This window comes from Urocampus carinirostris, chromosome 1 (assembly GCF_059441175.1).
Source record: "Urocampus carinirostris isolate Australia breed hairy pipefish chromosome 1, RoL_Ucar_1.0, whole genome shotgun sequence".
In the NCBI taxonomy this organism is placed as follows: Eukaryota; Metazoa; Chordata; class Actinopteri; order Syngnathiformes; family Syngnathidae; genus Urocampus; species Urocampus carinirostris.
The window spans coordinates 10,438,274-10,463,939 of record NC_142349.1 but is presented as its reverse complement, the minus strand read 5'-3'; the positions used below and the strand labels follow the sequence as shown (position 1 = coordinate 10,463,939).

The window sequence follows — 25,666 nt, the reverse complement described above, 5'->3', positions numbered from 1 at the left end:
GGTTAGCGCGTGTGCGTCACAGTTCTAAGGTCTTGGGAACCTCCTGTGTGGGTTCAAATCCAGCTACCGGACTTCCTGTGCGGAGTTTGTATGTGCGGTTTCCTCCCACATTCCAAAGACATGCATTTCAGGTGGATTGGCCGGTCCAAATTGTTCCTAGGTGTGAATGAGGCGATTGGTTGGCAACCAGTTCAGGGTGTTTCCTGCCCACTGCCCAATGATTGCTGGGATGGGCTCCAGCACCCCCGCAACCCTACTGAGGTGCAGCTGATGAGATGAGATGAGATAATAAAAATATTCATTTACCTTTTTGCCTCTCATTTATTAAAAACTGATACAATGACGTCTGCATTTGCTGGCTTATCGATTGCAGGCAGACATCATAATGAACGATAGCCCGACTTTTCTGGGTAATTCCTGTCCACAAATTCCAAGACTTCATGGAATTTTGTTGAAATTGATTTAATTTGGGCTGATTGAAAGATGGCAGAATCCTCTTCTCCGCTATCTTTGCAGAACCCTTGATGTCAAAACTCTAAAATGCGACGGTGACATGGAGAGCATGCTGGGACTACGCATGCGTGCTGGTTTGCTAGGCAGATTTGAAGCGATGGCCAGTCAGTTTATGTTCAGTAAATAGCAGTGCGTACTGTACAGTATCTTTGACTTGGTGCCCGGAAATGCCTTTGTAACTAGAGGTAACATTATCGTGTTCAGGTACTTCGTAACCTGGAACTTTCATACGAAGAGAGATTCGTAAGTAGAAGTACCACTGTAGTTAGATAGCGATTAAGAATACAGCATTTCCTAAAGCGCCGAAAGAATAGAGACTGCGTCCAACACCAGTGCCCTTGTCATCGATAGATCCGACGATAACAGACTTTCGCAAACGAAACGGCTCTATGAGCTAGCTCTTGGAAGAGGATGACGGGAGCCGGTTTCCTTCGAGACGCTACCTTTTTCTTGTGTTTGGTCAAAATTAAGGCTGGGACAACAAATCGATAACATTGATTTAAATCGATGATTAAAAGCATTGGGAACTAGTTACCTCATTGATTTTTCGTATTGTGTGAATTATGAGCCACTCCGCATGTTAAATCAATGAAAATAAGAGAATTTGATCTTGTTGTGAATCTTAGGGTCGCAGTACCACTTTAGTCCAGAAAAAGGCACCTTGAGAAAGTTTTTATAAAACTTTTATACATATATTCATTTTTAATTGAACATTGCTAGATTAGAAACAAAATTGTAAAAAGTAGTTCAAAAATAGTTTAACATTACATATCAGCAACATTCAAATTAACAAAAAAATGCTGCAGAAATAGAGAGAAAAAATATGAAAATATAGTAATAAAATATATCAAGTAAAAAGAAAAATAACAATGACATGTTTATCTCAACATAAAGGACAGATTCTTAAGCATATTATACATAATTTGCACAATGGGAATGTTTATCATATTCAAATATTTAGTCAAAAAAAACAAACACATTTGTTGATCACGTATTGAAAAGTAGGTTTTCGTTTTAGATATATTTGGGCCGATACAAATTTTGCTACACGTAAAGTTCCTGGAACGAGGGGACCATTCTTTGCTCCAGTATTTTACAGTACATGCTTGAGTTTATGTTTCCCTGAATGAGATGAAACTCCCCAACTCCAGTTGCACTCGTACAGCTCCAAACCATGACATTCCCAACACCACGCTTGACTTTAGGCACGACAAAAACATGTTTGTACTCCTCACCTGCTTGCCGCCACACATGCTTCACACCATCTGAGCCAAATCATTTAATATTTGTCTTATCAAACATGGGGTTTTATTTCTAGTATGCCGTAGCTTTGCATACTTCTTTTTATTGCATCAAAGCGATGTTTCTTGAGTGTTGTTCAATTGAACATTATGATGAAATATCTGCAGAAATGTTAGGGGTGTACTCACTTTTGTGACATATTGTAATTTTGCTTGATTTTACCCATTTTAAGTCATTCATAATCCATCTATCTATCTATCTATCTATCTATCTATCTATCTACCATTACATTACACCCCAATCCCGCCAATAAGACGCTTGGGTTTTTGTTCAGCGGAAAAACACAGAAAAAAGGGTGAAGATTTGCCATTAAAGGAGGTGACATGTTTCCACCAATATCAATCTCTTTCTGTGTTAGTAAATGTAGCCAAGTTGCAAGCATATTGTTGAGGCAGAACAGCGGAATTCATATCAGTTTTTAAGAGCAGATTGACGGAACAAGATTGTGGATCGTAGATCTTTACATCTCCGTCACGAGGTGGAAGGGGTGACCGGACCAGAACGGAGGCAGGAGGCAGGAAGGGAGAACTCAATTGCGTGACGATCAAAACATTTATTTACCAAAATAAAAGTTGTCCAAAACTCAGGGACAAGACAAGACAAACAGGCTTTAACAAAAACGTGCAAACACAGGTTTCTTCCAACTCAACTAAACAGGACAAGGCATAACAGAACAGACAATGTGTAATGAGCCAACACCCGCAATACCCACCACCCAACCTTAAATAGCAGCCAAGCAATTAGCTGATCTGCTTCAGCTGGTGACCAGGGGGCGGGGCAGACCGGTCGCCACGGCGACCATGACACATCTCATATAAGCACAAAGTACTTACATGCACCAATATACTGACTTTTCTTCACTGATCCAATCAACAACAATAAAAAAGAAACGTCATTTTGATCGTGATTGTGCAAGCCACTTTGTGGAGCGGTCATAGACAAATGATGGTCCATATAAGGTAAGTAGTGAGTAAAAAACTTTTTAATGCCAGCAAGTTAAAAGGGATAAAAATAGTGACTCGGATGACCAGATCATATTTACAGTAGCTCAGTTAGCACATAAGTTAAACTTTAGAAGAATTGACTCACACCCACCTTAAATACATAGTGTTAGTGGGATTAATAATATTGATAAAACAATTCCAAAAGGATGCATGTCAGGTTAATATGTGAGTTGTCTGTTTCTGTGTGCCCTGCAACTGGCTGGTAACCAGTTCAGGGTGTCACCTGCCAACTGCCCAAACTCGGCTGGGGTGGGCTCCAGCACCCCGGCAACCCTACTGAGGATAAGCGGTGCAGATAATGGAAGAATATATAACAACAATTAATCAATAGTTATTATTTTTAAATACATAATTATGTATTTTTGTTTAACATGTATTATATAAAAAATTCATAATTGTATTCATGTTATTATTATGATTGTTATTATTATTATTACTGTTAGTATCACAATTATTATTATCATTATTATTATTACTGTTAGTATCATAATTATCATTATTATTACTTAAGATATCTACAAGCTAGCAAGATTAGTTGCAATCTTAAGTCTAGCATAGCCACTGGTAGCAAACATTTCCTTGACACTTATCATAATTCCACTTGCTCGGGCATTTAGCATTCAAGTAAATCGAAATACCAGATCGCCACAATTATTTACCACATAGGAAATCGGCACTGCAAATGAAGAAGTTCCAAATTATGTTCTCAGCCAAGTGAGTTATTTTAATGGCTTGCAGCCACAGGCTCGTATCGTGTTTTGGAAAAGGTCTGTTTCCTTTTGGAAATGCAAATAATTATGTTCCTTACCCCTGAACACACAATGGGAATGTTTATCATATTCAAATATTTAGTCACACACATGTTGTTTTTGTAAATTGTGTCTCTAAAAACACAACTCAACATACAAATATTCCCTCGCTCCATTCAAACTTGGACTCCTTTGGGGCAACAGTGCGCACGCATCCTGTGCTTTTCCGGTGATGACTTAAGCTCCCCTCATTTGTCAATATGTTCCATACCTATTGTATTGCATATTAGTGTGGTTAAAACAGTAGAACAGCACTCCATCATACTGACAACTTTGAAAATATTTCAAAACTGTTACGTATGGTTTGTTTCCATTTTTGCAAACCTTGCCAGGCACCCGACCGACTACTCGTCCTTTTAAAACCCCAGTGAGTTTTCCCGGTGAGAGGTTGCCAAGGAAACAACATAGCCTCCTCCCTCCATGTTGTGATGTGAAATTGTAACACCATTCATTAAATTACTCCCTCACTAATTGCCGTGATTTATTATCTCGCTGACAATTCCAATTAAAAAAACTGTCTAGTTATGCCGGAGAGGAATAAAAAGATAATTCACTAAATAACAGAAAAACATTCAGAAAAGTATCGAGCCATTTACAGAGTTGTGTTTCGTTTTAATCAAATGGACTCAATGCCATTTACATAAATGATCAAAATGCAAATATAAATGTATACAAATAGAAACACAAAGTGCCACACGAAATACTAAATTTCATGGATTGACACAGATAGACTTTAGCGCATGTTCTCATGTGAATAATGGAGGAAAGGTGTTAAATATTAATAAGACAGTTTCAATAAATTAACCCCGGAATAAATTAGTCATGAATTACGCCGCTTCACAATTACTGTGGCACAATCTACTTTTTACGTTTGCACAGAGGAACCTATTTGGAGAATGCTGCCTTAGTCATTGAAAAAAAAAAAGAAAAATACCTGGAAATTATAGGCTGTAAAAAAGTCTTATATCATAATTAAATCATAAATATTGTAACAACATTTTGAACAATCACATCACGTAAATCGAATAAATATAACTGCCTGAAGATAATGTATACAATGTATAGCGAAAACTACCAAAAATCTTGCAAAACTTACTACATACTGTGTATTATTTACCGCCTCCTAGTGGTAAAAAACGCTCAAACAATATTGATTTGAATGATAAGAAAAAAAACACATTTTTTTTTTAGTATTTATTTTACATAACAAAAGGTTCATCTAGAGGGAGCAGACATGATTGTTTAGCATATTGCTGTGTACCCCAAAAAAAACAAAAACCTCGTGAAAGGCTTTGCAAATAGATGAGAAGAATAATGGTGCAGTTAGGTTACTTTGACTCTTCTTAGTTTGTAAATTCTTCATGCGTTGTAGGTAGTTGGCTAGTACTACACAATGCAGCGACATCTAGTGGTCAAATATTACAAAAAATGAAGGAAAGCGGTTACTCATAAAGATAAATCAACATTTTATCAAAACCACAACAGAACAAAGAAAGATGCATGACAATCAACAATGTTGATTTATGGATTTTCTTAATATTTTCTTTTGTATTTAAAGATACTATTGATAACAACTGTTGGAAACATAAGTACGATTTTGGTGTGAAACACAAAAGCCCGTTACATTTGGTTTGTATATTTGTGTCATTTCATGTATACACCCGGACTGTTGTTATTTATTTCAGATGATTAGGTTGCAGATGTTTTTGTTTTTTATGTCCCATTTCCTCTATTCCCAATAATAGTTTTTTTGATTATTGTATTTTAAATAGGGAAACATATTTTCAACTCATGTGTGTATTTTGAAGGCATTATAAAAGAGAAGTTGATGAAAAGTCATTAGGTCATTTTTTAAAGACAAAAAAATTGGGACAAAAATTACTTCACAAAAGCAGGTAAAAAACATACCACTTTGTGTGGGTGTTAATATCATATTTTTATTAAGTAAAAGTTGTGTAAGGGGACAACCTGTATGATTTAGCGGCTTCTAGCGGTTAAAAAAATGAAATGTATTAAAAAAAAAAAAAAAAAAAACAGTATTGACATAAATAATAAAACAAATACATTAATTATCATATGAATGTGCACCTTTTTTAAATTAAAGAAATTTGTATTTATTTGAAATTATAAAAGATTCACCTTGATGGTGCTGACATGATTGTCCGCCATATCGCTGTAATGGGAACCCTAAAAAAAAACCTTTAAAAAGCTAGGCAAAAAAAAGTAAAACAATAAAAGTCACTTTGAGTCTCCGTAGTTTGTATTCTTTCTTGTGCTGTGTAGCTCTTGTTTTTGGTTGGACTGAACAATACAGAGACATTTCCTGGTCAAATATTGCGCAACATCCCTTTAAAGAACGAAACTAATAAATAAAAACACAATATATTCTGTACAGATATAGAGATATTATCGGACCTAATACAGAAACCCACTGCAACAGAAACTTCATCCCCGTTTTCATTCCCTCTATAGACTCAAGTGTTCTTTTGTTTTAACTGATTGGTTGACTATTGTTAATTGAATTACTGGAGCCGACTGACGAAGTTTCCATTGTAGTTAAATCAATCTCTGGCTGGGTTTTCGCAAGGGAGGGGGACATGGGCAAGGTCCCTTGTACCCCTCCCCTCGACCCACTAAGGTGAAATCCACCCAGCTATAAAAGTTGGATGCATCTACCTCTCAGTCTCTCTTTTCTCATGTGGACGAGGGACGAGTCTGCGCTCAACCATGCACAAGGCACCCCGGGCCAGATTGATGGATCACCCCGGGGCCCCCAAATGCTTCCTGCTGCGTGCCAAGACGTAACTCACGAACGCGGCCTTATTCATCAAGGTAACAGACAATATGCTTGCGGTTTTTTGGGGTAGCTATTTAGGAACATTTCTCAAATTAGGCACAACAATATCTGTATCATGAAAAGAGGATTTATAGTTCTGGGAAAGGTGTGTACAAGTCTACTCCCACAACCATAAATCCTATATTGATGATATATAAAAAAAAGCAATTTGAACATGTTCAAAACTAGTTGAGGACATACACATAACCTAAAGTTACTGAAACTCCTAAAGTTGCATGATTTGATCAGGCATCTAACTGCTCATATGATGTATGGAGCTGCAAGAAGGAGCTTACCAGCAAATTTACAATGCTATATGCATAGAAAATTTTAGGGATAATACATGAGAGAAAATTACAAATTATCCGAAATAACAAGAACAACCCAAAGATCTCACTCCATTGTGTGGTATGGACCAGAAATGTGGAATAGATTGGAGAATGCCTCCACACATTGAAGCGAGAATATAAATCAAGATTGATTCAAGGTTACATTAATGAATCATACTATAAATGAGAAGCCATATGGACTCTTCATGTAAAGGTTCTTATTCAAACCTTAGACAAAATATGGACATGATCTAAAATGTGGAGGATGGAGCGAGGTGAGGGGAGAGGAAGAGTGAATGAAAAAAACATACATATATCTACTTATTGAAATAGTTTAGGGCAGCACGGCAACCCAGTGGTTAGCGCGTGTGCGGCACAGTTCTGAAGTCATGGGTTCCACACTTCCTGTGTGGAGTTTGCATATTCTCCCCGTGCTCGTGTGGGTTTCCCTCAGGCACTCCGGTTTCCTCCCACATTCCAAAAACGTGCATGTCAGGTTAATTGGCTGGTCCAAATTGTCCCTAGGTGTGAATGGGCGAGTGAGTTGATTGTATCTGTGTACCCTGCGACTAGCTGGCAACCAGTTCAGGGTGTCCCCTTCCCACTGCCTGAAGATAGCCGAGATGGGATCCAGCACCCCGCGACCCTACTGAGGATAAGCGGTGCAGATAATGGATGGATCGATGAAATAGTTTACAGTGGAACCTCGGTTTTCGAACGCCTCTCAGTTCGGACAAATCGGTGTTCGACCAAAAATTTCGAGAAATTCCTGCTTCGCTGTTCGATCAAAAAATCGGGGAGTTCGAATGCCGGTACGCTAGGGTGCGATGCTGAGCGGCGTATGGGTGTTTTAGCCCCTAATTATGCCTCCGAAGAAGGTCGTGCAAGCAGGACAGGTGAAAAAAGACAAGTTGTTCGTAAAACTATTGTATTTAAGAAAGACATAATAGCTAAATATGAAAGAGGTGTACGAATTTCCGATCTTGCTAGTGAATACAGCATGGCTAAATCTACTATCAGTACGATAATAAAGAATAAGGAGGCTGTGAAATCGAGTGATGCGGCTAAGGAAGTTAGCGCTATAAGCAAGCAACTGCCGCAAGTTTTGGAAGAGGTTGAAAAACTTTTGATGATTTTTCTCTCCCCACCGTCCACCACAAAGGTAAGAAAGCCTATTCAGAATCCTTTGTTTTTAATTTTTACACGTTCATGTTAGCGTAATCTTCCGTACGAAAGAACGTATGATTAGCCTGGGTTAGCTTCATGTTTACGTTCATGGTAAACATTCAGGGTGTTGGAACGGATTAAAACGATTTTACATTACTTTGAATGGGAAAAACGATTTCGGTGATTGAACAAATCGGTTTTCCAACAGGGTTCTGGAACGGATTATGGTCGAGAACCGAGGTTCCACTGTATTTGAATTTTCTGCTTTTTTTCCTGTAAGCCCTTTTTCACTTGTGTTTTGTCAGTTGTTGATTTAAAATTCATTGTAACCTAATGTTTGATGAACATAGGAACAAAAAGAAAAATGTCAATCAATCAATCAAGTTCCATTCAAGTGCTCGTGTGCACATGTACCTGTATGCATGCACAGAGGTGCAAATGGGCTCAACAAACACTGCCACACATTATTGCGAGCAGCACAATGCGTCGGGGATTCCGAAGGGTCTGCAAGGCTTCCAGGGCAATTGACACTTTTCCAAGTTCAAGCTCGTTTGGGTGGTGTGCACGGCATCATGGCACAAGGGGTCGGCGGCCATGCTGTCAAACACATGATCTTGGCATCGCTCTCTCCGCTCTCTTTTCCTCTCACTCCCCGCTTCCCTCCGCTAAAGTCCCTCGTCAAGAAAAAGAAAGACCGTGGATTTTATTTATTTACAGTAGCTTAGCATAGTATTTTTTGGGGTTTGTTGTTGGCTGGCGTTTCTTCCTTTTAACTGCTTTAAGATAAAAAAAATGTATCTATACTTTTACTATATTTTTCGGACTATAAGGTGCACCTAAAAATCTCAATTTGTAACACGGTGCACGTTATATACCACAGAATACAGGGATAAAACTAGTGATGCTTATAGTAACTATACGTGTACACATTTTTACAGTACGCTACCATAATAGTGCAAGGATTGATCAATCGATAAACATCTCTGACCGAAATCGCAAAAAAATACCGTAATTCGCAAGCAGCGGGAATCAAACTTCAGTAGTGGCGGTAAGCACAACGCCACTTTTCTACTAGACCCCTCAATTGGAACCTGCACGGTGTTACAAGAGAAAGAGAAAAAAAAACAAATCCTGAGTATCTTTATCTCGACAAAGGCAGCATTTTGGATGTCACAACAATTGCAGCGACAGCTAATGAAGTGCCCTGTAAACACAAGTCACTAGCGACTTGGCATAATCTATTCATCTGTTCATTTTGGACACTGCTTGTCCTAATTAGTCACAGGTGAGCTGGAGCCCATCCCAGCTGAATTTGGGCAAAAAAAAGGGTACAGAAATGGTCACATGCCAGACGCAGGGCAAATATATAAATGGATTAAGACACACTGACATAGTTTATATATTTAATTCATTAAATTTGCCCAAATTGCTCGACTTTAGAATATATGAGCAAGGCGCAATTCTTGGGGGGGAAAGAATGATCATTTCAGGCCTGGAAATTGAGAAGGTCGACACAGACAACCAGGGATGTCCAAAATTTCATATATGGGCAACACATGAAGAAAATGGAAGGAATTGGGCAAGGTAAGCAGGCATTTCACATTAGGTTTCTAAAAATGACTGTGCAGTTCATGTTGTAGGAAAAAATAGCAGTGTTATAACAATCGAAATGAAACAGGAGCACCATTACGTCGTAATGATGTGAAAGAAGGGCAGGTATTTTAAAATGGTAAAAGAATGGCTGTCCAATTTTGGGATTTAATTGCATATTTGGCTAATTTTAGTACTCGTCAGCATGCTTGGGGCAGATGTGAAAGTAAATTATTGTCAGGCTGTCACTCAAAGGTTTATTCATTTTTTAATAACGGACACCTGCAAAGGAGATATCATAGGAGGCCAGTTCGTTATGTTGACTATTATTGCGCACTGATGTTTGTTGTTTTAAATTACATCATTGTCACTAATCATGTTGCTTCTCTTTAAGTCCCAAACTCTTTAGGGCGGATCATCTTTTGTAACCTAGGACAAAACCGGTTAGAATTCCTTATCTGAAGGTTTCTCTCCCTGTTTTCCTTGCAAGTTCAAAATCAATTAATTTCCTCTCTCTTTATTTTGAGTGTCTACTAAATTTTAAATTTATTATGTCGCTTTTTACTATCTATTTCAGGGGTGTCCAACAAGGTTGACACAAAGAGCCGAAATTTTTAACTGTGAGAGTCAAAGAGCCACACCACGCACTGACCTGCCATGACAGACAGACACACACCATCACACACAATCAAAAACATATTATTTCCAATAACACACTCCTCTCCTTACAATACAACAAGTATTATTCTTGTGTTGATATCAAGGAAAGTGTCCACCCTCAACACACACTAAAAAAACTAAACATGAAACGAGGCAAAGAGCCACAGTATATAGAAAATATGATGAGGCAAAGAGCCGCATTCTTATTGGCCAAGAGCCGCATGCGGCTCTAGAGCCACGTGTTCGCCACCCCTGATCTATATAATATGTATGTAAAATGAATGGAAATGATTTGATTGAGCCAAGACAATTTGCAAAAACATGACATCATGGTTTCTGTGTTCTAGTTCTTCACCGAATATGGCTGCTGCAAATACGTGCCAATAATGTATCGGAGCTGTTAAGGAATCAGGTAAAAACTAATCGTGGCTCACCTGTTTTCCTAAGCTACTGTATTCCTCAGCCCTGACAGTGATGAAACAAAACTGATTGAATGATTTTGCAGCTATATTGTAATCCCTTGTTTATTGCAGTTAACTACATGCAAACATTTTTAACATGCATTCTACCAGCCGCCACAAGCAGCAATAGTCGACCAGGGATATTGGATCGTTGCTGCACAGGTACTATTCAAATTAGAGAAAGAACGGGGGAGGGGAGTGCCACCTATTTTATATAGTCTACACCCTTCTGGCTGCATCAATTTTACAAAATACTTGACATCCCCCACTCTTTCCCTAGTAAGGTCACACAATCCAAACTTTTTGTGGCTGAAAACGTCTCTCAAAGGTATCGTCCTGAAAATCGAATGCAGTCGGTTTTGTTGACCTGGGGAACTCTTGATGATGATTGCCGGCACTTCTCTGAACCGATGTGATTTCCCTGCAATCCAGGGAAAATGTGTTCCACTTATATTTCTCAGGAAGGTAATTTGAGACGGCGCTGCTCAGAGTAAATAGAAAACAGGAAATAGAGCAAGCAGTTTCTGAATCGGACCCATCCTATTCGTGCAGATTAATAACTTCCTCTAATTAGTTTTTGAGAGTCGGAACAATTTCTAATCCAATTCGCATAATTTGGCGATTATTCTTTCCATCAGCTACTGAGTTCAATCAATTTTCCAAGGTTTGGTTTCAGAACCTTCTGTATTTCTTTGTAAGCTTCTCAGAGAATATAGAATTAGTAATGACTATCAGATAATTTGGTCTGCTTGAGCTGCAGATCGGTGGCACATGAAAGATAAATTCCAAAACAATGTGGTGAGAGGATTTGTGGGCCTCTAGTGCTTGTTTGCTGGCCTAAAAACATCAAAATCGTGTGAATTTTGTCCATCAATACTTATTAAATAATCACAAATTGTCTGGCAGTTTCCTTCATTGCTTCTACTTGCTCTTGCTGCATCCAGATGTGTGCAGAAAGCTGTTGGTCGAACCAATCAGTTTTTGAGTATGGTGTCTGAGAGCCCTCAAAAAAAATATAATTGGCTAGAGGGGCGGTAATCCACCAAAGCAATCGTGCCAAAAGAACGTAGCTACTCAAGTAAATAATAGCATGCTTACCTTCCACTCACATATCAACACCATCACCCGCACTGCTTATTTCCACCTCCGCAATATTACCAGACTCCGCCCTTCCCTCACCCCCCACACCACTGCTATTCTCGTCCACAGTCTTGTCACATCCCGCCTTGACTACTGCAATGCTCTCCTCTTCGGCCTTCCTCAAAAGTCCCTCCATAAAATTCAGCTGGTTCAAAACGACTCTGCTCGCATCATCACAAAAACATCTTCCCAGCAGCACATCACCCCCGTCCTCCAACAGCTACACTGGCTTCCTGTTCAGCATCGCATCAGCTACAAACTGATCCTATATACATACATGGCAATTCACAACCGTGCTCCTCCTTATCTGTCCGACCTTCTACAGGTGCACGTCCCCACTCGCTCCCTCAGATCCTCGTCCTCCCTCCGACTGTCAGTGCCCCCTGCCCACCTGAGCACCATGGGAGCCAGAGCCTTCAGTCGCGCTGCTCCCAAGCTTTGGAAGAATCTACCTCCGGACCTCCAAAACTGCACACCTCTCTCCACTTTTAAGTCCCGTCTAAAAACACACCTGTTCAGGACTGCCTACAACACATAGCTTCTCCATTTCCTATGTTTTTATGATTTTATGTCTTGTTTTTATTTATTATTTCGCTTACAACTTTTTAAATTGTATTTTTTCATTGTCTGTACAGTGTCCTTGGGTGGCCTGAAAGGCGCTTTTGAATAAAATGCATTATTATTATTATTATAATGATGCGTTGACCTAATAGTGACAGGTTGGACAACTCTGAAAAGTTACCTTTGCGTCGGGTCGAACTTCTCTCCAATTTTTTATTTTTATTATTATTATCTTATAATCTTCCCTTTATTTATCTTCTCTGTCTCTGTTTTAACAGTCTTACTTAAAATTTGTTACAAAAGACAGGCTTCACGTGCTATGCGTCCGCGGGGTGCTTGGCGCATCCAAATCCCCTCTACTCAACACAAATCCTCATAAATAAAATTCCACTTCCAAGTGCTGGCTTATAGAGCCAGTTTGTTTGTGAACGACACAACACTAGTTCAGACTAAAGCGGAAGTCCTAGTATTAAACTGCATGGTCTGCCACTGGATGAGAGGAACCTAATCAACCGCAATTTGGAAAAGGATGCTCTCTTTCCCTGCTGCAAGAATCTACTAGTAATCAAAAGTGTTGAATTATGTGAAAAACGGGTTGATTAAAAAGGCCGAAGCATATGATTCACATCCTTTTCATCATCGTTAAAAAAATTCTGTGACCCCGGTGTCTTGCATGGAAGCGCTTTTTTCATGCATCGGCATTCATTTATCTTCTCACCGCCTTTCATTGAGTTGTTACTCTCCGCACGCGGCATTTATCCGTCGCGCCATACATCGATTCGCTCAATGGCAAACCGTCATACCACGGCAGCGAGGCGCGCGTGCCGACAAACTACGCTCTGGAAAAGCGGGCCAGCAGCCGTTCACTTTCCACTTCATAGACTCTCCCCCATTGATAATCTCTTGATTGAGCACTTGAAGACAAAGGTTATCGCCACACAAATTTGGTTAAAGCAGCGAGGGGGCGAAGGATCTACGGCGTGCCTGCAACTGATCTAATCAACAACATCGCTAAATTGATTATAAAAACGACACGTCTAAAGCGCAGATGCAGGTTGTGGAGCAGATGGAGGAGAAAGCAAGAACACATGCTGACTGGCCACTTCATTAGGCACACCGGCACTACATAAATGGGGCTAATCAGCTTTTATCCACAAAATTCATATTCCAGTGTACGTGTTTTCCACAGATGTTGGAACAAGAAGTAATTTTGAAGGAGATGACAGTGACAGAAAAAGTATGCGGATAGACAAATGAAAAGATTTCTCAAAAAGTTAATAAATTAAACCCTTGTTTTGTTTGCAGGAATTGTGTTCCAAAAAGGTCCCACAATAGTCAAAACCCCAAAGTAGAAACCCTCATTTAGACATTTGAATACTAAATTATACATTTAAAACAAAGAAGAACAGGTAGTATTAGCACTTAATGAACATGTTGTTTTACAAATGGGGGCGGCAGTAGCTCAGGAGGTAGAGCGATCGTTTTAGGATTAAGGGATCCCAGTTCGAATCCCGGCTTGTCCGTGTTACATGTCGAAGTGTCCTTGGGTAAGACATTGAACCCCCAATTACCCCCAATAAGCAGGTTAGCGCCTTACATGGCTGCACAGATCACGGCAGCTATTGGGAAATGTGAAGCACAATGTAAAGCGCTTTGGGAAGTCATTGACTTGAAAAGCGCTATATAAATGCAGATCATTTCATTTTCATTTCATTTCACAAATAACTTCTGTACTGTCAAATTATAAATTGCTATATTACACCTTATATTCAGGACATTATCCACTGTTTTACTTCAGATGATAATTTGTGACAATCATGTGGATCTTATTTGAAAACACAACTGTGACATAAACATGGTCAATTGTTTACCCTCCTTAAGCATGTCAGGAAGTCCAACTTTGGGGGTTGGATTGATTCAGACGTAGCACCACTGACAGCCAAAGTGTGAAATGCACAACCCATCACTAGTTTAGTGGGTTAGGATTAAAAAAATAGGTTATGCATGGTATAGGGAATACACCTTCCTGGCATGAACAGTTTTTTCTTGGCAAAGATGGGTAACCAGCAAAGTGTGACTGTTTTGTTTGGATACAAAATGTTTCTAACTGGGCGAGGAAATAGAAAGGACACATTAGGACAATCCGCTCTGTATCTGCTACAGCACCTATTTTTCTACTCTACACAAGAGTTGACAAGCTGTTGTCTGAATCAGGCCATAAAGTGTGTGCCATCATGTCAAATGCAGCTAAAACCCCACAGTGCAGATGTAGCAGATGTACCTGACTTTCATGACAGCTCTAGAAACATACAAGTAGACAATACAAGTGCAGGCGTAAACCTGAGAGGTGATGCTGATCTGCTAAATATAATTCTGAGCTGAGCTCTGGAGCACAGCATGACAGAGGTTTGTATTTATACACTGAATCGTCATTGAGACCAATTAGGATGCGCAAAGAGGGAATGGCCACCATGCATTGCGCAGCAGAGCCGGTTCAAAAAGACTGCCACTAAGACTTGCAGTGGAGGCGGTAGGGTCCAATTTTCTCAGCAAGCCGTCTATGAAGTGGGCTTTGTGAGCACAGTTTATTATTACAATGGAGGGGGAGAACTATCACTGTATGCAGGGGATGAAGGTGTTGGGGTAGGTACACTAGCATCCGTTGCAATGTTTAGTGTTGTAGGGCGGTCAGGAGACAGCTCCATTGCATGCTGCAGTGTATATGAGTAGCCACCAACCCTTTAGAAACTGTGAGCGATTTTGTGGCTAGCCTGCGGCCAGAGTGCTATTGCCTAATTGTCAACCTGTCAAAGACACAATTGCGTTGCAACGCTTTCCGCAACTTGACTGTTACTTTTTCAATTAATTCAAGTGGATTGTTGAACATCTTTTTTTTAAGAACTGACCATTTGCTTCATTTGCATTTACTTCATGTTTACCGCACCATGCACCATTAAATAAATGCAACATGAATGAAAACAGTTGGAATTAAAATTTTTATCAGTCAATATCAATATCAGTCATTTTGCAGAGGTAAAGTAAATTTTACAGTACAATCAAATATCAATGTAAAAAATTGCATCATGAGAATTAGACACAAGAGGTAGGAACCCTGGTGTTGCTTAATTCAACTGAACAAATCTTTAGCATTTAGTCTAATATCCTCTAAAGCTCTCAAAGAAGGCTACAGGACCAAGATTGCATTGGCGAGATGTTTCAATTTCATCGTGTGTAAGATCTTAGAATTTGTCTTGCTCTACAACCACAAGTAGTGATCTGTCTGCCTGTCTGTCTCTCCATCCGTCCGTCTGTCTACCATCAAAACAACTTAACTAGGGAGTCAAAACAACTTACTTGAGGACTTCATTAGGGTTGCCAGAGATGGGGGTCTTCTTATCAGGCGCTCCGTGACACTCAGACTTGAACAGGGTGTGGGCTCCTCGGTCACGCATCATGGTGGAAGTCGCCATGTTTATGATGGCCACACCGTCCCGAACACGGGCCTCGAGGCCATAGTCCCACTCATCATAGGACACGGACAGCAGACCTTGATGGAGAATACGGAAAGTAAAGGGTAGATTGATTAAGGGTCATAGAGGCAGACATCCATGGAGATTCAGACGGTGGCAGAGGGATTTGTTTGAATGGAGCGTAAGTTAAGGAAGGATTAAAACTTAGAAGGTAAACAGTGCAAGCTGGTGAGCGAGTTGAGAGGGATCTTAACAGGGAGGAGCAAAGAGACGCAGATGGAGTAATTCGGAGCAGGGAGCCAGTGTTGATCATTGGGCCTGATTCTACTGAGAGGACATGTTTTGAACCGCCTCCAAGAGTCACGATAGACGATGCAGTGATTGCGCATCTATCACCTTGCTCTGTTTGTCCATCTGTCAGTCTGAAGCTGTGTAGCTCTGTTTGCTAGCTTTTGTATTGTCTGTGCGCTTGTTTATCCCTCTGTGCGCCTGAATGCTGCTCTCTCTCCACAATCTGCGACTCAGTGAACATTTTTTCTGGAAGCGCTTCCCTTTATATAACCTGCACGCCATCCACTATTAAAGAATATCCTCAAATGAGTGAGCAATCTGGTGTCAGTTTTCATTTAAATGCAAAGCAGAGTTATTTTATTGATTGATGTTGCAATGGATTGGTAGAATAGCTCAGATAATTGAAAGTCACACAACGTGAGCTGTTGGAATGGCTTGAAAATGAGATCCATCTATTAAAATATGGCTGACATTTTGATAATGAGATCCATTGATGTAATCTGCTGTTATTGACCTCTTATGATTAACTCACAACAAACGATTCACTGTTATTGATGACACTTTAGTGAGTGACTGCAACACTCAGGTGTGAACACAGTACATACATCAAGTCAAAAAATATTTACATAAACATCCACACATCATTTTGATGTCCTTGTTCATAGAAGAGTAAACCTAGAGTTACAGAGTATAATAATTCACTAATTGTTGTCACTGCATCATAGAAGTGAGCCGAAGCTTGTGCCTTTGAATAAGTTGCACTATGTAAGACTTAAAGCAGGGATCGGGAACAATACATGGCTCTTTTCATGAGTACATGTGGTTCAGAGACAAAATGGCACTCATGCACTCACACTCGAATTCTTAAGCTTGGAATCAAGATTAGTGTGGCATTTCTTACGTAGCGCTCATGCTCATGTAGTATGAATGGTTTGGTCCAGTATGTAAAGAGAATACGCTCCATTACAGTCAAGGTGTCACACCAACAGACCACGTTTTGGCTGTGTGTCATTAAGGATTCCTTTTTATGAAAACTCATTAAAGCATTTAGGTTAACTGTTGAGACACTTTAGGATGAAAACCCACAGAAAAACTATAAACAGCCAGAAACGCTAGCCAAGCACACAGCAATTTCATTGAGTGAGCAGTATTGGTGGGCTAAATTATGCACATAGCGCACTTCTCTCTGCCCAGCGCCGTCTGCACCCAAGGTTAATGCATCAGTCTCCTCATTTGCAGTATTTTGATATATTCGTTCAAAAGAACATTGCTTGCACCTTGTTTTGAAACCATTGTTTATAAAAAAAAGTAAAGGTCGAAATGAGCGTAAACAATCCTAAGTAATTGCGTTATGGAGACAAGTTTAAAGTGGGATGTTTGTTGATAAGGGACACAGGCTCTGGCATTATGCTTATACGTTACGTTTATCAAATCATCTAATGTGACACAGTGAAATAAAATGCGCTGAAGATTGTATTTTGTCAAGAGAGCGGGTTTTAAATAAGTAGTATGTGTGTAGGTCAGCACCGTACAGAAATGACTGTGATTCAAAAAACAAGGGGACTGCTAATTTCATGTGTGTATTTACAGAATTTCTTGTTGTTGCATATTACATTATTATCCTCTCAAAGTTAAATTTTTATCATATGAACAATGAACCTGACTTCTAACACATATACATCACTGGACAGAGCCACACGACGGCTGGAATTGCAAATAAGAGTGTTTTCATAAAACGTTTTCCCCAAAATGTATTTTGAACACATCTCAAAAACACGTTGCGAGACAGTTTTTGCAAAAGGCACGTTTTTTTTGTAACTTTTTTCATTACCAGTTTGCTTTTGCCCAAATTCGAATTTCATGCAAAACTCAGGTAATTTAAATGCACCTCCAAACAACAACGGCTAGCTTCGAGCCATAGGCTATATTCAAGTGGCTAACATAAGTGCCTGGCAGGGAAATTAAGTGAAAAAAAGAGAAAAAGTTTAAGAGCAAAGTCAAAGAGAAGCAGGTGCATGCAGGAACCCCTGGATTTGCGAGACCCCGCCATGAAACGTAAGTAAAACAGGTGCTGAAAGCATCAACGGGACAAGCTAACTTTACAAATTGTCATTACTGCATACGTTGTAGAAACATGGCGGTAAAACAAACACTCTTGATGAGGTATTTCATTCCATATAATACAATATAATCCAAAGTTTCAAGACCTGTCTGTACTTAAAATAGACACGTTTATGTAATAGTACATTGGTTTTTGCTTAATATTAACACCATGAAGGTTTTTTAAATCAAGATAGTATTTTGTACTAACTAATAAATAGTGGTTCTTTAATGAAATGGTAAGGTACACACTTATGTCACAAATTGATCACATACTTTCACCTTTTTGTAAGCTAAACATTATCAATGTGAAAGTTATCACTAAAACTGTTAGTTGTTTGATGGCTTTGAGACTTTGCAGAATTAGTTACAAATTCTGACTACTCTGCACATTTAAGAACTTTCCTCAGTAAAGGCTGTATGATGCTGTGACGTGGTGGTCTGTTGGAACAGATGGCGATCCACCTCGGAGTGTTCTCAGTTTATTACATATTGGCCAAGCAGGTGTTAAAAGACGATCATAACCTGAATCCACCCGAGTGTTTGAAATACACACTCGTTGTGAAATAGGATTCTCGTGGTTGGTTTTAGAGTAGAATGGCGATTCTGTTGTTCCGAAGATGCCACAAATGAGGCGTTAAGGAGCAGGTCTGTCTGCGAGTGCCCTCTTGACTTGCGGATCCAGCATGTGAGTGATCTTCTTGTATGGGCTCTTCTGTCGGATACCTCAGCTAAGAACATGCCACTTTCGAAACAATTTATCAGACTATCTGTCTTTCAGTTCGTCTTTTAATGTTTGCTGCACTCCATCAGACTGGGTGCATCCGTGTGACAGTGTATGACGGCATGTCAGCTTGTGCGATCGCATGTCAGTGTTGAGAAGTAGACAGGCAGCCAGGCAAAGTGCCTCCCTTGTGGGGGCATCGCTGCTGACAGCTCCTTCCCTCCCTCCAGGACCAAGCTCTGTTGACACGTTTCTAACACGGTCTCACTCGCCGTTGCCCATCGCTTGTACTTCAGTGTTTATTTTTCATGAGATGAAATAGAAACCTGTGTGTGCTGATGTGTGTTTGTTTAACCTGACTCTAGCAACCTTTTTCGTAAAGGTCGATACAAATTTCAATCTGTCAGTTATGGGGTGATTATATGAGGTTAGTCCAGCCTCAAGAAGGTCATGGATCAAGATAGGAACAGATAGAGGTAGAGCAGAGGAGGGTGTAAGAGGGATGAAAAATTGAATGTACAACCCAAAGCATATGAATGGATGGATAATACATGAGAGAGGGCGAGATCGATTGTCTATCATGGATGGTCTTTCATATGGAACATTGATCAAACATTGGAAAGATAAAAAGATCTACAATGTGCAATTAATCGGTCTATGATATATTGAACTATCAACCGTTTGTGTGATCATTCACTTTATCTACCATACGTTTGATCAATCTGTCTATCTTCTGTACACAAGAGTAATCGATCACTCCATATGTGTGATGGATTGATCTATAAATCTATCTACCATATGTGAGCTCGATCGATCTAACTATCTACTATTTGTGAGATTAATCGGTCTATCGATCTATCGATCCAACTATTATATGTAACATTGAAAGGTCTAACGAGCTACTGTATACACCATATGTGAGATCAATCGGTCCCTCGATCTAGATAAATAGGTCTATCAATACAGTATATCCACCATATGTGTGATTGACCACGCTAGCATTTGTGATATCTATTAATCTATCCATCTACAATTTGTGTAATGAATCAATCTGTCTATCTACTATTTGTGAGATCGATCAATCTCTTAACCTTATCTCGTATTGATTGATTGGTCAACCGATCCGTCTACCATTTGTGTGATCAATCGATCGATCTACTATTTGCTAGATCATGCTATCACTTCACCTACCATTTGTGGGATCGATAAATCGACCTATGTACCATTTGAGATATATCTATCAATCCATCTACCATTTTTGAGGTTGATCAATCGATCGATCTATCTACCATTTGTGAGATTGATCGATCAATCACTCTACTACCACAGGTGAGATCGATCGGTATATCTACCATATGTGAGATCTGTATCTACCATCAGTGAGATCTGTGTGTACCATCTGTGAGCTCTGTATTTACCCTATGTGTGATCTAACACTATCATATGTGAGATTATATGAGAGATCTCTATCATATGTGGGATCTATGTCTGTCTATCTATAAGTCTGTCTCTCTGTCTGTGCCTGGTGTTGTATAAAATTTTTGGGATAATAAACATGCTTTTCATTTTGTGTCCTCGGGAAGTCTGTATTTGATCTATCACACATTAAACAAAAAGCTAACATTTGGTCTTCTATCTGTCATTATGTCGTATATGATTCATCTGATAATATTTCAGCGTTAACTGAAAGATCATCCGGGCGCCACATAAGTGGGTCGCGCTTTTCTCTGTGGCTCCATAAATCAAGGGTAGGTGTGGGGGAGGGGCATCTCTGAGATTTGCATAACTGATAAGGCCACATATCAGAGTTGATCAAACAGAAAGGAGACAAACTCGATTATGTACATTTTTTACCTGGGTTTTAAAAGCTGGGATGAAGGGCATGTGGTTAGTTTACAGACATGTCAAGAGCAAACAGACATAAAATATGCTCAGATGTTTCCACAAAAGGGTGTGAAAACAATTCATCACACAGATAGGAAAACATTCAGAGTGTGAAAATTGATGGCACCCTCATTGACTTAAATCAGGCAAATGATCTGTTTGTTTTAACACGGGAAAAGGAAAGAGTTGAAGCTGTGATTCCCACTGCAAGTTATTGCCAAACAAACACTGCTGACTTTCTGGATCTGGATCGGAGGTTGGCAACCCGCGGCTCAGGAGCCACATGCAAGCATGTGGCCCACCGGCACTTTTCCAAAAATGGTCACAAATTGAAAAAGACGGGGGAGGCAAATATGTATATTGTAATATGGTTTTTGTACGAGAACAAATATGAATCAAACACGTTTAACATTTTGTAATGCTGTACAAATGTGTAGAATAAATATTTCAGTGGTATGTAACTATGTAACTATGACAGGAGAGGGAGAATCAGTTGGTACGAGTTCGCAGGTGACTGCTTTGAGTGCCTGTCTCTCACTGGTATTGGGTAGTAAGAAGACGGCATACAGTTTTTGCCTCGAGCAAAGCAGTCTTTTTTTGTGACGGGAAGTCGTTGCTCTCAGGGTTATACTCCTTCCTGAAGAACTCAGCAACGCAAAACTACAAGGCTGCTCTCCATCGCATATTTTCCTCTCTCCGTGTCGCCTGTGTTAGGGCCCAGCTGTGCAAGCCCAAGCTCCGCCCATTTCAAAGGTGAAGCTTCACAAGCTAGGCAGGTGGCTGATTGGCCATGGACCCCAAATTTAAAAAGAGAAAAAAATAACTGGACATAAAGATGTTTTAATGTGATTAATGAAATTTGCTTTACCTTCCTTATCTTTATGAATGTATGCTGTTTTATTGTTCTCTTTTTGTTGCCCAGATAACAAGTATGTTATGCATATTCCATTTTGTTTTGTCAAATCCTCAAAAATTGGATTTCTTTGTTGCATTTCTTCAATTTTATGGAAGCAATGAAAAATACGGCACAGACGTTACTTGCAAACGAGATTGTTCGTAAGATGCTTCAGTGCTATATTTTGTATGTTTAAGGTTTATATAAGTATGTTTAAGGCTTGTGTAAGTAACCTGTATTGTTTCATACTAAGAAAATAAATATTTCATCAAATAATATTCTCTATAAAGATGAATCAAGTTAAGTGCAACTTACTCTAGGAAGATGAGCTTCAACAGTTAGGCGAATTCCTCTTCCGTGGTAAAAAGTGGCCGAAAAAAATTGATCCAACCAATATCTCAACCGCATCAAGCTTTCTTATTCCACTTTTGTTTAAAACAAACGGCTCGCCTCTTCTTTACATTTTACACCAACCATATTGAATGGATGCACGAGATATTAAACAATAAAAATGTCAAAGTTATTAGCCCGTTGGAGATACATTATAGAAGAGTATGTTTACAGACAAACTAGGAAGAGGAAGCGGATTTCTTCTTCGGGGTGGATGCTGGGTGAGCTCTAGCAGCGCCACACTCCGGTAGCGCCGGAAAGGAGCACTACAGTACTGTCCTGTACTTGGGAAAAGGAGCACACAATTCAAAATCTAACTCACATTAAAGTCCGGATATTTTTCGACATCCCGAAAAATGTTTTCGTATTTAGCATTTTTCATAAGTCGAATGGTTGTAGTAGGGGAGCGTCTAATCCGTTAATGTTGTGAAGTTAAGCTTGAGGCGGTATCCCACTGGAGGTGCTGCATCCAACTAACCTGGTAGTCATTTAGTAGGCTAAGACAGCTGATACACAGTAAATACACAGCATGTGTATTGCATTCATTATAAGGATTATGTAAGGCTTTTTATTTTTTGTGCATACACAGAAATTTGTTTTTTGTTTTTTTTAAGTCTAAATGCCTCTTTCATTATATAGGGTTGCTGCCTCCTGCTTTAGACCAACATTCCCCAAACTGACCATTATAAGCAAATCTAATTTCAAAATGCAAACTTCTCACCTGTTGGGAACTCTGCGGGTACTACATCGGTGTCTCCAGCGATGAGGGAGGGCACAATCCACGTGTAGCCATAACCAGTAATCCCAACAGAATGGGCAACCTCAAAAATGGTGTTGGCCTCCTCTTTCGTGCAGTACAAAAGAATAACAGGACTCTGGAGCTTCTTCAGCTGGTTCTGAATCTTTGAGTCTCCGTCGTCAACAGACATGTCCAGAAGTAAAACTTCCTCTAATTCCCAGCCCACAAAGCTGTTTTCAATAGTGCTTCGGATCTAGGGGGACAGACAAGTAAGATCGAGTTTGGTAAATATTGTCTCGGTTGTTTCAAATTGACCAACAATTTAAGAAGTCTTTTCTGAACGGGTAAGGGATTTTTGAAATATTTCATCAAATATCAAGTTATACATTTCATTTTTAACTCGAAAAAACAAGAGCAGTAATTTACCTACCTTGATCCAGTCAAGTAAATTCAAGCTAGTATAGATCAATGCTGATCCGATGTAGATACATTTTGCGTGGAAATGTCATGATTATTGAAAAATTTACCTGACCCTTGAGTTCATTTATTAGAATTATAATAGACACAGTATAAAATAAAAACAATCCAAACTTTAAAGGGACAGTGTGTAATATTTGACCAGTAGATGTTGCTGTTTTGTGTAGTGCAGCCGAAAGAAGTGCTAAAAAGCACAAGTCAAGTCAAGTCATGTTTATTTGTATAGCCTTTCATCACAAGGAGTCTCAAAGGGCTGCACATATTACACCATCAGATGGATACAAACTACGGAGACTCAAAAGGACCAAATCACACCGTTATACATCTGTTTTTTTTTTTTCTTTTTGCCCTAACTTTTTCAGGTTTTCTGGTGCCTGTAGAAGCAAGATGGCTGACAATTACGGAAGCTCCCTTTTAGTTGAGGCTCATGTTATGTAGAATGTTAATTTCATGACCTATGAGTATTTTGAAAAAAAAATGCACGTTTATATCATAGTTCATGTATTTGCTTATCATTCAAATGCCTATCTTTTGTAAGGCATGACGTTTTTTAACTGTGGAAGCTACTAAACAATACGCACTGTACCTTTGAATATATCACACATCATTTGTACATTGGCATTGTTTATCACATTTAGATTTAATGGGGAAAAAATCATTGCCATTATGTTGAAAAGTGGGGTTCTACTTTTGATGTTGTTTATTTTGTGGATAAAGTAATTGGCTATACATAAAATAAAAGTCACTGATCTTCCATTATTCTTGTTTTTTTTACTCCTAGGAGGTGCTTAAGAATGCACATTGTGCCTTTAATGGTATTGAAAAATAAGTATTTCTACCAGAATAGAGTTTAATGTCACTGTAACATTAAAATGGCAATGGGGTTAAAATGCAAAGGTTTCAGAACAAAAGTAAAGAGAGTAAAACCCTAAAAATGACCAATGTAATGAAAATACAAATATACCGAAGCCAACATGACAACTATACCTTCCAAAACATAATATTTTGCAAACACAATGCTTAGTATTGATCACGTATTTGATATGGTCCACCCCCCTTGATTTAAATGTCTAAAGACTCTTTGCGGTGTATTCATATTTTTTTTACCCTTAAGATAAGGAGTGATAGATAAGTGGAACTCATTCTTCCACTGAGGTAGCTGGAATAAATATTCATCGACCCAGACAATCAACTTTGGAGCACTTGAGTGGAAGGGTGCAGGGGGTGTGCCTTGATTTGGAGCCAAATCATCAAAGGAGCATCGGGATAACATTATTTCAATCCAGAGCAGTTGGAAATGCAGAGTTAACTAATCGACTGGAAATCTTAATGGGCATCAAGTGAAGTCCGGCTGACAGTGGGTACTATCAAAGATGATAATATTTTCTTCATCATGCATGATACTATGATAACACACCAAAACACAGTCTTTGAGAGTCAGACCAAGTATGGTTGTCACCAGGGAGTCACGATAACTGCTTTTTCCTTCTGTTAACAATAACCGATAAAGTCCAGTCAATACCCATAACTTTTAAAGGAGTAGAAAATATCTACATATGTAAACTACACGGGAGTCCATCTTCCTTCACATTGCTAATTTATAAAAGTAATACATTGTCTGGCATTTAGGACAGTTGTTTTATATTATAATGAGGAACACAAATGCTTTGAATAATTCAAACGAGTAGTGTCGGCTGACTGAATATTTTTGCGGAGCTCTTAATGACCAAATATATAGTCTATGTTTTGCTATCTGGACAATAAATGTGACATACAATAACTGACAGTGTTCTCGTTTGCCTGCGTCCCTGCGTCCTAGACGCATAATTTTTGCTGGGGATGCAACTTTTTTGACACAAAATTGTCATTATTAACTGATTACTTTTTTTTTAAACAAAGATTTACCGCACTCCAAACTTTTTGTCAGGCAGATCCGCCATTGTTGTTTTGGTCTCGCGGTTCGAGTTTTTATCCGCACGCCGATCTCGGCCAGCGCGATCTCGTTGCTTCGAGATTACGTCATTGTTGTGATGGTTGTTGTCGAGAGAAGGTGAAAATCAACACAAAATTGGTAATTCTTCAGTCTCAGTAATAAGACGAAACATAATGCAGAAAGTGATAACAACGGCAATAATTCCGGCACAAAAAACAGCGGAGAAATTCTTCGGAAGATCGCGGAGGCTAGGAAAACACGTGTGTTGAAGCCAACGATTCGACGAAAGAAGATAAACAAAAGAATACTCCTAGCAGGAAAATGGACTAAATTATATTCCTGGTGACGCTATGAGGAGAATGATAATGGATTGGACCTTGAGAAGGCATTA

The 25,666-nt window shown here is 39.3% G+C and overlaps 1 protein-coding gene across 3 annotated transcripts in view; it reads right to left on the bottom strand.

Annotated features, from left to right (window-relative positions):
- Window positions 1-25,666, bottom strand: part of grin2ba (glutamate receptor, ionotropic, N-methyl D-aspartate 2B, genome duplicate a) — a 211,578-nt gene that overhangs the window by 63,902 nt on the left and 122,010 nt on the right. For all 3 annotated transcript variants that reach the window (XR_015849466.1, XM_088326013.1, XM_088326026.1), the window contains 2 exons: window positions 22,848-23,118; window positions 15,727-15,919 (listed from right to left, as the gene is read on the bottom strand). Coding sequence is in view for 2 of the 3 variants with exons in the window: in XM_088326013.1 (XP_088182139.1) it covers window positions 15,727-15,919; window positions 22,848-23,118 (464 nt within the window). In the remaining variant the exon portion in view is untranslated. The remainder of the gene's footprint in view (window positions 1-15,726; window positions 15,920-22,847; window positions 23,119-25,666) is intronic.